This window comes from Mus pahari, chromosome 3 (genome assembly GCF_900095145.1).
Source record: "Mus pahari chromosome 3, PAHARI_EIJ_v1.1, whole genome shotgun sequence".
NCBI lineage: Eukaryota > Metazoa > Chordata > Mammalia > Rodentia > Muridae > Mus > Mus pahari.
Genome location: NC_034592.1, coordinates 21,033,478 through 21,048,944, shown reverse-complemented (window position 1 = coordinate 21,048,944; position 15,467 = coordinate 21,033,478). Strand labels below are relative to the sequence as shown.

General features: G+C 54.6%; 1 protein-coding gene across 3 annotated transcripts in view; it reads left to right on the top strand.

The window, feature by feature from the left end:
- Mvb12b (multivesicular body subunit 12B) overlaps window positions 1-14,051 on the top strand; it is a 154,258-nt gene extending 140,207 nt beyond the window's left edge. For all 3 annotated transcript variants that reach the window (XM_029536207.1, XM_021192647.2, XM_029536206.1), the window contains exon 10: window positions 10,495-14,051. In XM_029536207.1, coding sequence (XP_029392067.1) covers window positions 10,495-10,581 — 87 coding nt within the window. In that variant the 3' untranslated portion in view covers window positions 10,582-14,051. The remainder of the gene's footprint in view (window positions 1-10,494) is intronic.
- Window positions 14,052-15,467: the final 1,416 nt, after the last annotated feature.

Genomic DNA, 15,467 nt, shown 5'->3' with positions numbered 1-15,467 from the left:
CTCTCTCTCTCTCTCTCTCTCTCTCTCTCTCTCTCTCTCTCTCTCTCTCTCTCTGTGACTTGATTTGCTGTGTGTGGCTTTGCTCCCCTGGGCGTGGCTTTCTTTAGAAGGGGAAATACTAGTTTGCTTTCCAAATGGAGATGAGCCCACTTAAGCCCCAACCAAAGGAGCACAGGCTAGCTCTCTCTACATTCCAACCCAGCCCAGGGACACTGTGCTGCCTATTCTAGAGGTGCCAGTCGGTCTCCATGGCCCCCACGGTCCCCACATGGTCTGTTGTCACCACTGGCTGTCCGCTGCTTGCTTACTTGGTGCTCCTGGCGTCCTTTCCTTCACCTTCCCCCTCTGTGGGGTGCATGGGGGTGCCCTCACCCATGCAGAGATCTGTGCAGAGTCCAGAGGGGAGCATCAAGTGTCCTCTCTGTCACTCTCCACCTAACGTGTGAGATAAGGTCTCTCACTGAACCTGGAGCTGCTGTCCTCTAGCACAGCGGTCCCATGAGACCCAGGGATGCTCCTGTCGCTGCTGCACAGCGTGGGCTCTACAGGAGCACAGTGGCAAGCCTGGCTGTGTGAGTTCTGTGAAATGTGGGTTTTCCTATGCACATAACCAGTACTACCCTCTACGCCTTCCCAATGCTGCGATCCTTTAATACAGTTAGTTCCTCAGGTTGTGGTGACCCTCAACCATAAAATTATATTGTCGCTATTTCATAACTGTAGTTTGCTACTGTTAGGAATGATGATGCAAATATCTGATTTGCAGGATATCTTATACACAACTGTGATAAGAAGGGGTTGTGACCCACAGGTTGAGAACCACTTCTCTAAGGATTTTTTTTCATTTGCTTTTGAGAAATACTTTTATTAATTCTTTGAAAATTTCATACAATATATTTTAAATATATTCAACCCCCCAACCCCTCCCATTTCCACCCTCCCACCCCTTCCCACCCAACTTTGAGATTTCTGGCTTTTGTTTTTTGGTTTGGTTTGGTTTTCCATTGAGTCCAGTTTGTGCTGCCCAACTAGCCTTTGGTGACAGTAATCTGCCCGTGTATGACCATCCCACAAGAGGTCACATCGACAAAGAATCTCCCCCTTCCAGCAGCTAGAAAATGCCAATATTTTTTCATCTAGGAGTGGGATTTCGTGTCCACCTTAACCCCTGATGCAAGGATCCTGGCAGGCTGGAGCTTGCACTGGCCTTAGCGTACCTGCACAATAATGAGCTCATGTGCGCCGTCTGTCCTGGTGCCTGGGAAACACCATTTTCTTGATATTACCATGGACCTCTGGCTGCTTTTATTATTTTTTAAGAATTTACTTTTAGTTACTTGGGGATGTGGCATATGCACGTGAGGGCACCTGAAGAAGCCAGCGGTGTCAGAGCCCCTGGAGCTGGAGTTACAGGCAGCTGTGAGCCGCCCAGCTTAAGCTGGGAACAGAACAGACCTCGAGTCCTCTGCAAGAGCACTGTACATTCTTTACTGCTGGCTCTTAGAAGTCTTTCAGTCCCCTCCTCCTCGCAGATCCCAGAGCCTTGCTTGAAGGGTGTGACACAAATGTCTCCTTTAGGGCTGGGCTCTCCAGGCTCTTATTCTCTGCGCGCTCAGTGTTTGGTGGTTCTTGTTGTCTACTGCAAGGACGAGCTTCCCTGATGGGAGGGGATGTCAGGCTCTTCCCTCCTCAAGCTGACCCCTCCCACTCAGGCTGATCCTTCCCCTCAGGCTGACCCCGCCCCTCTCAGGCTGACCCCTCCCATCTCAGGCTGACCCCTCCCACTCAGGCTGATCCTTCCCCTCAGGCTGACCCCGCCCCTCTCAGGCTGACCCCTCCCACTCAGGCTGATCCTTCCCCTCAGGCTGACCCCTCCCATCTCAGGCTGACCCCGCCCCTCTCAGGCTGACCCCGCCCCTCTCGGGCTGACCCCTCCCCTTCTAGGCTGGTCCCACCCTCTCAGGCAAACTCCTCCCCTCTTAATTTTAAGCGCCCTTTATCCTTTACAGATGGCAACCTTGGGGCTGAGGAAATGCTTTGGATTCTGTCTTCATGGCATTCTTACAATAAAAACCACCGTATTCCCTTCTGTAGTTTATATTTTAAAATACTAAAATATTAAACACTTACCAACTCCTTGATCCATTTGGCCTGTACTGGAAAGTAAAGAGCTGGCGTTATTTCTAAGGTTTAAGCAGTTTTCCGATCATTTTCTTCTGTGAGCTCTCTGTGTCATCTTTTCCCATCTTTCCATGTGCATGTTCCCGTGCCTTCTGTGCTGCCTCTCGCTCTCACATACGGTGGGTTAGTTGAGTTCTCTGTGTGCCCCCAGGATTTTCCTAATTAGAGGCATAATTAATTATTCCATCGGAACCTCACAGCCTTCCAAAGAGGGGCGATTGTACAACTATTTTGTTGTTTTTATTTTATTTTGAGAGAGGGTCACGATCAATGTGTAGTCCAGGCTGGTCTTGAGCTCACGAATCTCCTGCCTTCTCCTCAGAACTGGAATTACAGATGTGTTGCACCACCACTCCATCTTCCATCAACAGTTTTCTCGGTGCATTGTTTATTTGCGGTGCACACATACGGAGGGCAGGGGGCAATTTGCAGCCTTCCACCAGGAGGGTCCTAGGGGTAGAACTCAGGTCTTCAGGCTTGGCAGCAAGTACCTTTACCTGCTGAGCCCTCTCGCCAGCTGCCTGAGAGGGGAGGGGTCTGACATCCCCCAATCAGGGAAGCTCCTCCTTACAGTAATAACAAGAACCACCAAGCACTGAACCCACAGAGAATGAGACTCTGGAGAGCCCAGCCCTAAAGGGGCCATCACACCCCTCCCCAAGGTTCTGTTTTTGTGAGACTGCACAGAATCATGGGTAATAGGATGGCTCACGTTTCACATGCATGTTCACCTGCTTACCCGGGTCTTTGCCTATTGGCCAATGGGAAACCAAAGGGTTCTCTTTAATGAATTCTCCTGTGTTTCTTTCTGCTGTTCTTTTGAGATGGGGTCTCAAGTAGCCCAGGCTGCCCTTAAACTCTGTTTCTAGCTGAGGATAACCTTCAACTTCCGGTCCTCTTGTCTTTACTTCCTAGGGCTGGGTTACAGGTAGCACCATGGCGGGTTTTTAAAGTGCAGGGGATCAAACCCAGGCCCTTGTGTGTGCGGGGCCAGATCTGTGCCGACCAAGCTGCATGCCCAGCCCCCTCCTGTGTGTGCGGGGCCAGATCTGTGCAGACCGAGCCGCACGCCCAGCCCTGTCCTGTTGGTTTTCAGGACATGTCTGGGTGCTGGGTGTCGCTGTGACTCCTGTCAGCAGGGCCGTTGCTTGTGCAGTCTCATCTGTCACATGCATAGAGAACGCTCTTGGTGCTGGCTCTGATTCTGGAGCAGGCCTCTCCTGAGCTGAAGCAACAGTAATGTCACTGTCCTTGTCACCTTACCCACAGACCGGCAGCCCAGACACTGCCCTGACCTCTCGTGTAGTGTAGCACCTGTCCCCTTCCTGGTGTACCCCTTCCCTCAGCTGGCCCTTCCAGGTCCCCAGGCCTCTTCAGTGGCCATTACATTACCCTGTGTTTGTCTTTTCTCCAGTTTGAGAATTGGCCCTGTGTTTCTCTTTCCCACGTAATCTCACTGGACAGGTGCAGCCTCTCAGCGCCACTTTCAGTCATCTGTGGACATGGCTGTGTTTTCTCCCACCATGCTCTGAGTCCCCACCCACCACCCCTCCCTCCCCCGCACTGTCTTTGAGGATTTGTTTGGTTGGTTGGTTTTGTTTTGTTTTGTTTTGTTTTTCAAGACAGGGTTTCTCTGTGTAGCCCTGGCTGTCCTGGAACTCATTCTGTAGACCAGACTGGCCTCGAACTCAGAAATCCACCTGCCTCTGCCTCCCGAGTGCTGGGATTAGAGGCATGCGCCACTACTGCCCGGCTCTTTGAGGTTTTGTATTTGCCTCTTGTGTATCTGCATGTGTATGTGCTGTGTGTGTGTGTGAGGGTGTGCTCACAGGCCAGAATCGAACCCCATGGAGCTGGAGCTATGAACAGTGAGCCACCCAGTGTGGGTGCTGGGATCCAAACTCAGCTCCCTTGGAAGAGACGTAAGTTCTCTAGTGACTGCGGCATGTCTGTCGCAGTGGTCCTTGGCCCTCCAGTGCTGCAGTGCTTTAGTACAGTTCCTTGTGTGGTTCCTCGTGTCAGGGTGACCCCAACCATGAAACTATCTCATGGCTACTTTATAACTGTGATTCTGCTACTGTTATGAATCCTGATGTAAACATTTTTGAGGTGGAGGTTTACTGGGGGTGTAGCCCACAGGTTGAGAATGTGGATCCATCTTTTGAGTTTTATTGGAGGCCACAGCATCTAGAGTGGTTATCACAGTTTGTCAGCATGGTGGCCTGGAGCGCGTAGCATGGAAACTAAAGAGCTGTGGAATTGTGGCTGCCGCAGCGATGCACTTCAAGTCCGAATCCTCTGTCAGGGCTACTGACTCTGTCCATGTCATCAGCACTCCTACCTGTGCAGCACCAGAGTCAAGGTGAGTGGTTGGCTTTTGCCGGTCCTTCAGAGGAGGATTTCCACCTTTTTTCTTCAGGTTTATGGGACTTTTATCCCACATGTTAAAGTACAGCAATCCCCCAAGCAGAGCTAGAAAAAGTTGCCAGGCAGAGGTGACAAACACCTGCATTGTAGCAGAGATGGAGTGGGGTAGGACCTCCACAGGACACCCCATGCAGCATTGCACTCCCTGCCTGAAGGCAGCGTCTCTTCAGGTGTTTTCTGCAGTGACCTAGAGGAGGGGGGTGTTACAGCATTACAGACAGCCCCCCCTTCCTTTTTAAATTTCCAAGTGAATGCTGAGATGCCATCTCAACCACAACTGTGGTTTCCACTCATCTGTACACGCAGGCACATACAGCTCCACAGACCTGCCCAATCCCGGGCCTCCCCAGCAAGCAGACTCCACCCACAGGTGCTTGCCTGTGGACCACAGCAAGGGGAAGAAGCTGTTCCATATCCATAGAGGAAGCTTGTTCCCACGTCCTCAGCTGTGTGGCTCCTCTGCCTGTCGTTCACTCTCAACTTTTAAGTCATGGTACAGAGCTCTTCACCTTGCTGCATGAAATGTCCCCGTTGACAGTGATATTGCTGCCGCCATGGTGTGGCAGCCGCCATCGTCAGCCTAGCTGGGAAGTGTGTGCCTCTCTCCAGGAGAGTCAGGTAGTGTGTGGCTCTGCTGAGTGTCCACATGGAGAGAGGACAGAACCGGGGTGCTCACTGTCATGGGGCTGGCCATCCTGCCCCATGAGAGGCCCAGCTTCCCCACTTTGCCTGCGACACTCTTGCTGGGCCTTGCTGTCACCCAGTGCAGACTCACATAGAAAACATTGACAAGACATGGACCCCAGAGTCGTCGTCCTCTCTGTCATTCAACCTTGCCCTTTGGTTGCCTGAGGACTGCAGGGTCCAGAAGTTCGTAGCCCTGCATGCTACGTGGAATATCTAGAGTCCTTGTTAGAGGGCAGATGCAAAGTCTAAGCTAGCCCGCCCCAGAAAAGCAGTGCAGCAGGCCTGCCCCACTGCAGGTCCGCCCTACAGCAGGCCCACTCCACAGCAAGCCCGCCCTATCGCAGGCCCAGCCCACAGCAAGCCCACCCCACAGCAGGCCCGCCCACCCCAATCCTTCCCCAGGATTGAACCCCAGGTCCAAGACATAGCATGGAGAACACAGAGCCTATGAGTGGAAAGGGCACCTGGCAGAATGGAGGCTCACTGGAGGCTGAGCTGTGGGTGAGGAAGGACTAAGGTCTAAGATGTATTTACAAATGGGACACAGGTTTGAGTGCAGGCTGTGGCAGTGCCTGGGAGGCGGGGATGATGGAATAGCCCAAGGGGGTCTGAAGAGCAGGCGGGTGGCTGCTGTGTCCTGCCTTTCAACTTCTCTCAACCACACAGTCGTTTACAAAGCTCAACCTCAAGAACAGTGTGATTGAGATCCAAAAAATGTAAACCCTTGAGCTGGGGGTGGTGGTGCATGCGGTTAATACCGCACTTCAGAAGCAGGCAGACCTCTGTGGATTTCCAGCCAGGGCTACCTTGTCTTTTAAAAAATAATAGTAAGTGAACTGTCTCATGATGTTTTAATAAATTACTTTTTTGTTCTCCACTGAATTCATAGCTATCCTGGGCTGTCTGGTCTAGCCTCTACTACTCCATCTGCCCTGGCATTAGGCCACCTGTGACAGCTCACCCTTCCCTCCGCTGTTCTCCACCCCTGAACCATCTCTCTGCTGTCCTGGCCCACACTCCAGGGCCTTCTGTGACCTGCTGCCACGCCACCTGCTTTGGCCTTGGTTGTCACCTGACCCCATGTCCCACCTGCGGCCCTCAAGGGGTGGGCATGGACACCTGTCCAGCTCAGCATTTGCTCCAGGCACCCCTCTGGGCCAGGACCAGCACTGTCCTGCCTCACTCTGGGGTCTCAGGAAGTTGGAGCTTTCCCCCAGCCTGCTTCCTGACTGCAGATTAAAGGGCTAGAAAGAAACCTTTCTTCTGCCCCTGTGGACATGACTGTCACTGGATCAGGAGCAGGTACAACCTGTGCATGCCAGCCGCACCCCCACTGCTGCCCCCTTGGTAGGCAGCAAGCACTTCTGTGTCAGGCAAGCCTCCCCTTACCAATCATTAGAAGGACCCAGGACCTTTCATAAATGCTGCTCCTTTCCCCATAACTGCCTCGTGGGCACAAGCACTGCTGGGCGTGTTGGCACAGGTCACCCTAGTGACTCCCACAGCTCCCCTGTGAGCGGCAGGAGAAGCTGCAGTGACCCAGCCTCTATGATGCTGCCACCTCCTCCTAACACAATGCTAGTCTCACGAGAGCAAGGGCTTGTGGAACTCGTGACCCGCTGTCTGACCTGTCTGCCCCAGAGGCCTGAGGCTGCCTATTACAAGGTCCTGGGGCCTCTGGGAAAGTCCCCTACAGAGCCTTTGACAGTGACATCTCTTTCCTAGGCCAGGCCAGCAGTACAGTTGCCATGACAGGCTGTGTCCACCAGAGGGCACCCTGCCCTTCACTGCTCTGCTGGACTGGGCTCTGCACACCAAATGCTTTTTAATTGAAAATATTTTTAATTCAAAAAGGATTTGCTGTTTGTACTCAAGTGCAGGTTTTCCTTATGCAGGAGCCTAATGTCTTGAGTAAACAGACCCGGGCTCAAATCCACCTTCAAAGGTACTCTCTGTTTGCCCAAGGGAGTGAAAGGGCTTCCAGAAGCGGCCCTAGTCTCTTGGGCAAACATTTTGGGGACGAAGAATCCCCGGTGGAGGACATCGTCTGTGGGAAGGTTATCCACAGCCTAAGGGGGATTATGTCGGGGGACATATGTTGAAATTTCATTTGGGGAATTAGGGAAAACAAGAGTGGGGGAGGTGACTTTTTTCAGCCAAGATAACCTAAAAAGGAAAAAGCTCTGGGGAGAGGGCGGGGGGCCAAGGGATCCGTGCGTGGTTTCAGCCCCCAGGGTCTCCGTGTGCTTGGGCTGCAGTGCAGGAAAAGGCAAGTGCGTGCTTGCAGCAACTTCTTCACTCCACGCCGGAGTGCAAAGAAAGGAGCATTCAGGATGAACTGGAAAGCAGGTCCTTGCCCTCCCAGAGACCTGCTCCCATGCCCAGCCACCACAGGCAGGGACCTCATGACCCTTCACACGGAGGTCCCACTGCCTGGTCAGCCATGCTTCCCCTACCCACTACCCAGAAGGCTGCAGTTCCCATCTGACCAGCACCAGCCTCAGGCCAGGATATCCTGGGGCCAGGCCAACCAGACAGCAGTAAATGAAGAAAGTTCCGCTGTCCCGCGGGCAGCCTTCTGCCCTGGGAGCTGGGCACAGCTACTTCTGAAATGGGGGCAACACAGCTCAGGCAGCATCTCCAGGCCTGACCCTGCTGGTACCACATGGACCTTTTCCTTCCCTCATCTGAGAACCACTGCTGGCTTTCAAAGTAGGGTAGCCTACCCTGTCTGTCCCTAGTTCCTCCTTGTGGCTCGCCCTCACCCACCTGATCACCATGGTCTAGCCTCTGGCCCTCACACTCCAACCCTCCCTACATCACCGTGGTCATGTTGGTCACATGATTGGTCAGGCTTGCTCTCAGAACTGACCCCAACTCCAGTCACCTAGAAGCTACTAGAAAACGAATATTTCAGACCCACCCCAGACTCCTAACCACCACTCAGAATTGCATCCCAGCTAGACTCGGGCTGGCAGGTTCCAGGTCAGGGTCTACTGTGTCTCACCCCAGGGTGTCACCTCTCAGGCAGCCTCAGGACCATCAACCCCCACCCCAAGGGTATAGACCTATCCTCTTTGACTTCTGACTGCATGCTGGCTGTTGTCACTGTGGTCCAGCTACCTACACACACACACACACACACACACACACACACAATCTGCCTCTTCCCCTGAACACTCCAGGGACTCTCTCCCAGCCACCAGCAAAACTCCACCCTGTCGTCTCCCTAGCCTGTGCCTTCTCTGTCTGAGCTGCTGTCCTGATACCCCAGGCCTTTGTTCTATTGGGAACAGCCCCCGCCCTGGCACCTCTGCCCTTCCATGGTTTTGCTCTTTCCTGGGAAAGGCTCCTGTTTCAAGAGTACCCTTGCTTGGGCCTATGCCTTGTACAGCTGCCCTGGGAGGCGGTGGTTAGTCCTGGGCTATATGGAAGGTTCCTGGGCCCCTCTGCCACACACTATGAGCCCTGGGAGCCAAGGATTCCACAGGACTTATGCCTTTACAGTCTTCCCAACATGACCCCATCCTCCAAACATTCCTCCTCCCACACACCCCACATCAGCCCCAGCAGAGTAAGATAAAGCCAACAGAGGCTCTAATGTGTTTCTATTCACTGACATGCATATACCTAAGCAGCCACCAGGTGGCAGTGTTGTGCCAACCATTGCCTGAAGCGTCTTGGGTAGCCAGCTGCCTATAACCTGGTAAAATGGTGTTAGCCTGATGGGATGGTGTCCTGTGCCTTCAAGAGTCACTAGAGGGAGGGAAAGTGGCAGGGGGAGCTGTGGGCGCTCTGATAGGCTCCTCTCATGGCCACCAGCTGTTTAGTAGAAACTGCTTGCCACCAAGGATGGGCCTGTGCCACCCTTGGAATTGGCAGGCCGTATCCCACCTTAGAAGTGAGTCCACCAAGATCCAGAACGGGAAGACAGGACTCACAGGTCACATGGGATCTATCTTGAGTGGCTCCTTAGTCATGACCTCAGCTACTCTTTCTCAGGGCAGCTCCCTTGGGTGTGTGGTGAGGCTGGCGGGACCACACAGCCTGACTGGGGTCTGCAGCTTCTCCTGCTACAGTTTGGCCACACCCTGCTCTGTAGGCTGAGTACTGTGTGGGCGTCCACACAGAACGACTGAGCTCAAGCAGTTCATCAACCTCCTTCCTGTTGGAAACATTTCCAGAGCCCCCACTGCTCACCAGTGCTGATCTAGTGAACGTGTTTGGCAACCACTAACATAAATGCCTCTCGCCCCACCCAGACTATCCCACAAGCCCTCTTCACCTCTGCTGGGATAAGAAATCCTGCTCTGCCCCCCCATGCCCACATTTGGGTGTCAAATGCCCCAGTCTTCAAGTGAACGGCAGGGCCCCCTCCCACCCTAGACACTTGTGTCTGCTCAGAGTTTTCGCTGGGCTTGGAGCCTTTTGCTGCCAGAATTTGTTCTATAGAATTAGGGACCACACTGCAAGAGTTAGTGGCCCTCCATATGCTGGCTCTTGGCTCAGACTAGCAGGGTGGCCAGCAGAAGGCAGGCTCCCACATGCTGGCACACCCCACATCACCAGTTGCTGTTGGTCTGTCTGTAGCTGTGAGGGTCCCCACCAGCAAGGCTCTGGGTGCTGTGAGAACAGAGGGCGCAGGGTTGTGAGAGCCCAGAAGCCCTTGCTTCCCTTGATCCCCGGGTCACTGAGGTGGCTGTCATGGGTGCTGCACAGCAAAGACTCCCAGGACCTGAGGGTTGAGAGAGGCTGGTCAGGCATGGAGTCCACTCTCGGGTCCGTCTCTAAGAGCCTTGCAGTGCTCCCTTCTTTGGGTTTGGGTACAACTGGAGCCTCTGAGGCACAAGATTCTCATGTGAGCTTGCCATTGGCACCAGGAGTGGACACTGCTGATGCCAGAGTCTCATTCTGCAGAGACAGGCAGGGATTGTAAAAGCTACCTACCGATTGTCACTTCCTAAGCCCCCTTCTCTGACTGACTCTCTCTCTCTCTCTCTCTCTCTCTCTCTCTCTCTCTCACACACACACACACACACACACACACACAGAGTGAAACACTATCCCAGCTCCAGTTCCCAGCCTGGATGCTTGACCTGCAGTCGCTCTGCCTAAGGCTCAACAGGAGCCTCCTCTCTGCTCAGCGGGGCCTTCTCCAGGGCCCCGTGGTCTGACTCTGCCTCTTTCCCTCTCTTGCAGTATGAATACAGTTTCCGCACCGAGCAGAGCGCAGCAGCTCGGCTCCCACCCAGCCCTACCCGGTGCCAGCAGATCCCCCAATCCTGAAGAGCCCACAGCCTCCTGGGGGAGAAGACGTCTCCGACCCAGTGCCCAGACTACTGATAGGGTGGCTGGGGTGAGAGCCACTCCCTCCCTCACCTGCCCGTTCTGCTTGCCCTGCTCACTGGCCACGAGACTCTGGGCAGCTGCTTGGTCATATATGGTCATCAGCTCGCCTGCCGAGACTACCCTGCCTCCCCGGGACCGTTGTTCATAATTGTGACTAATGTATGTGCTGTTAGTGACCAGAGGCTCCTGTGTGATGACCACTTACCCCACCAAGAAAGAAAACTCCTTCCTTACCTGGAGTCACCCATGAGGGCCCAGGCACATATTCCAGCCGCCCAGTGACACCCACTGGCTCCCCTCAACTGACCATCACCTATCATGGAAATCCCACAAAGCCACTAGCTCCCTCCTGGGAGACCCCAGGGTTGGTTGCTTCACTTAGGATCCTGCAAGATACACTGATGGCCTCTGACCCAGCTACCTGGGGACAAGCGCCACTCGTCAGCAGGCTCCAGTAGCCCACGTGCTCATTTCATGACGGCACTGAGCAGCAGGACTAAGATGCACTTGAGACAACTGTGGACTTTCCCCCATCCCACACACTGGACATCCAGAGAGCAGACAGGACCCGCTTTCTATGGAGGTGACTGGGTGCCAACCTGGATGGAAACTTGGCTGCTAGGATACTGTGCCCAGCCACAGGTGCCAATCCCCTCAAAGGGCTCATCTGTGGAGTGTCCGACAACAGATGACAGCTCCATAGGCCTCTGCCTGGTGCCCTGACCTGGTGGCAGCTGGCACAGAGCATGCTCTGAGAAGAATGGTACAGAGGCACCAACTCGTCACAGCCAGACCCACCCCGCCATCTAGAAGACACCTTCCACCAGGGAGCTGCTGTTTTGAAAAGCCCTTCTGTCCCAGGCCTCAGAATTTGGGCCAGGACATTTCACAGGTGTCAACCTGAGGTGCCAAGTTGAACCCGCCATGTGTCGCCATGAGAACAGTAGTCACCACCGTCCCAGCTCTCAGCCTCACCACCATGCGCTGCTCTGCCACTGTTGGCTTTTAGGGCTTGAATGACACTGGTCCCCAGAGCATCAGTGGATGTGAAGATCTGCCCGGTGGTCAGAGGCCATGGGCAACTACTCACCAGCTGGAACAAACCTCTTCAGTTACAGCTCTGTAGAGACAGCTGGGTGTCCAAGGTGCAAAAGGATCAGAAGCAAGAACAAGCCAACAAGATGGCGTGAGCTGGGGCAGGGCCAAAAATACCTCAGCAGCCCACGCCAGCCCTTCCTCTATTCCAGCCCCTCAGGCCTTTGTAGACCACCATTCCTTCCCAGTCAGCCAGTCTCTCTGCTTGATGGTACTTCATTTCTATGTGTCAGGAAGGGTCACCTTGCTTCCTCCCCTCAGATGTGAGCACACCCTATGGGGTACCCATCAGCCCCTTGCCTCTGGGCCCAACATCCTCCGGGTAGCAGAAGTCGTGAAGAGGTGGTACACCAGAGGTCCATGGAGTCGACTCTAGCAAAACCTAGTGCCACGCTGGTGCTCAGAGGAGCTAATAAACTGACCCCAGACTGCTCCACAAGCTGGGGTCCCAAGGACCTGTGTCTGCTGCTGCCGGTGTGACATCAAGTGGCTTGTGTGGCCTGAGGCCCAACAGAGGGGGCGACCACCGTTGTCTGAGTTAACTGGGAAGGTCAGGCACAAAGTTCTAGACTCTCCTGACCACTTCAATGAAGTCTGTACACTTTGGCCACTCTTTCCATCCCTCGGTTATGAAATCACCTCTGTCACAGGAAGCCAGGTGGCTCTCCTCGTCCTTGGAGGAGAATGTGGCTTCTCGGAAGCTCGCACGGGTCCTGGAAGTGCAATTCTGAAGACTGCAGGCCTGTTAGTGATCCGGACGGACGGCCAAGTGAAGGGATCCCTGGATAAAGGCTTTGCAGCCCACCCGTGCACTCCCACAGGACTCAACCCCTGGGGGAAGGGTAAAGCGCGTGCTCTGAGCTGGAGCAGTCTCCGGACAGATGGACGGACGCTACAGACTTAGTTGAAGAAGAACCCTGACTGAGAATGTTGTAGCACCGACAGCTTCTAGCTTTTCAGGTGTTGAGGACGACTTGGTGTCTGTGGTAGGTCCAGGTTGCACCCAACCCCTGGTTTCTTGTCTTCTGGTGATGGTAATGGTCATGTGTGCATACCCATGCCCGCCTTGTGTGGACCCGGCGGTAGAGCTATGGCTCACAGCAGCACTGAGTGGCCTTTGGGTACCGTGTGGCAGGCACACTGTCAGATGAGCACAAGGATTCGCTGGGAGATGTGAAGAGCCGTACCTCTCCCATGGGTCTCCCCCTCCCCTACCAGCATGTCCCACAACTGCTGCTGACCCTACAAGCACACACCTCTCTCTTGAAATGGCTAACCAGAGCACAGTTCCCTACCCCACCATCCCCACCCTGAAAAGTTGGTTCCTTCCTACGGTCTTGGAAATGGCACATGGGTGGCAAGTGGGGATGGGGTGGGGGAGGGATGTTCCAGGTTCACCTGCAGATTTATCGTAAGATCAAATCGAAGAATTTCTGTCAGCCTAACTCTGCCACAGGGAGAGGCGAGAGCCCTGCTCTCCTCGGGGGAAGCAGGAGAGAGAACCATGACTCTTCTTCCTGGTGGTGAGCAGCAGATGGCCACCTGTGGCCAGGGTCAGGCTGAAGGCCCTCAGTCAGAAGGACGTCCAGCAGGGGACTGGGGTCCTGAGTGCACACACACACCCTTCCACAGGGCTTGGCCATCTTAAGCACATTTCCTGTCATCCCCCCCCCAAACAAGCCCAGCAGTGGGTGCTTTTGCCCTGTCCCATGAGGAAGGCTTTCCAGTGACACAGACAGAAAATGCCCCCAAAGCCCCTGGGCCAACCACCCAGCCTTTGTGTCCATCCCCGTGGGCTTTCTTCAGCCGTGGAGATGCCATCATGCCGTGGCAGTGGTCCCTGGCATGGGTCAGGTGAGAGCCTCACTGTCCTGTGTGCCTGCCCACACCCGAGGGCTCCCCAGCCTCAGAGCGTCTCCGGCCGCACTTGTGGCCTCCTGGCCAGGGAGGAGGTAGAAAGGGCCTTGGTGTGGCGCTGGGCCATGAAGGGCTCAACTCACGGAAGTGGTTAGTGTCCACCAAGCCCCGGAGCCTGATGCAGAGGCGGGGCTCCCTCAGGTGACCCCGGGTGCCCCAGCCTTCTCCACCTGAGCCCCTGAGCAACTGCAGCACCTGCAGCAGGAAACCAGGCTTTGTTCCCCTTCAAAAGCTTGAGAGCCACTGGGCCACCGTGTGGCGCTGGGACAAGGACCTTAGGCACAGCTGCCTTCCTGTGTATTTATTCAAGGTGACTGCTTGGCAAAGAGAGGTCTCAATGTGTGACTGTATCTTAATATAATTTGTTAAATAAATGTTTGTTTTCACCTCGTTTCCCCAGTTTGCTGTTATTTTTAAAGCCACCAGAGGTCAGTGTCCCTCAGAGGAGGCCCTCCGCCCAGCTGCAAACTGTCCCTGCTTCCCAGAGCTCCTGGGGGCCAGATAGCTACTAAGGTAGTCTTTCAGAAGGAGCCAGCGGGAGACTTGAGGGCGTTGTCAGAACCACTAACCTCCCTGGCCCTCAGAAGCTCCTGAGTGGTCACAGGGCCTGAAGAGAATGCAGAGGCTCTTTCATCTGCCGCTGTCCTGCCTGTGGGCCTGGGACAAAGCTACCCTGCTTTGGGCCTGTTCTGACTGCCCAGCTGCCGCAGGCTGCCTCTGTAAACCTGCAGAGAAGGCTGCGGGTCCCACACACATGGAGGGTCCTTGGGAGGGGCCCGCAGTTTCATGATCACAGCGCCCCTCCCCTCCTGGCCGTGACTTGTGCGCCTCTGGGTCAGTCTCACAGCTGGACTGGCTGCCTGCAGCTTAGCATACCCCAGTCTCAGTGGGAAGGAGCTAGAATGATAATCTCTGGTTCTCCAAATCCTAGGAGCACATCAGACCTATACCGCTCCACTCTCCAAACCCAGCCTTCCATCTGTGAATCTTTTCCCCACACAGTAAAGTCCTTCCCCCACATCTTCAAGGGGAGCCAGGCCTGGATTCTGGTTCTGGCTCTGTGGGTCACTTCAGCAATGGCACTCATCTGACAGAATGAAGGATTTCCTCCCTGCGGAGCCCCCTTGGGAGGTAGTTGGCGTGAGGAAGATGGCGTGATGGCATGCTGAGTGACATGGAGGCCTCTCTCTGGGGCCTGTGCAGGATGCAAAGTTCCTCCTCCGTCCTGCAGTCTGGGACTCTGGAGAGGAAATACAAGTAATACCTGAGAGTCGTGGGAGGCCGGGGCCCTAATTGCCACTGAGGAAAGACAGAGTGATGCCTGGGTCAAATGTGTCCCTATGCCCTCCAACCTAGGCCAAAGATGCTGAGGTGGCCAAGCCAGGAGCCAGTTCATGGACCCAAGCAGATGCTGCTGCCGGCCCTCATCAGCCACCACGAAGGCACCTGGCAGCCTCCCCTTTCCCCACACCAGAGACCATGACACCCACAAGCCTGTGGGCATGGCTATGATTTGTATTTCAAATGTCCTTCAAAAGTGAAGTGACCATCTAAGTCGTCAGTTCACAACCTCTGCTGAAGTGCGAGGCTCACGAGGCCCTGACCCACTTATGTGCTTGTCATCTGATGAGCTGTTGAGAGGCGGCAGAAACAGAAATGGGGCCTACTTGAAGGGACTCGGTCCTTGGGTCAGCCTTTGGTACTGTATCCTGTCTCCACCTTCCCCTTCCTCCCTGGCCACTGTGGCCTGAGTGGCTCTCCTCAGTCACTCCCTCTGCCTTGATAGTCTGCATCACCCCAATCCAAAGCAA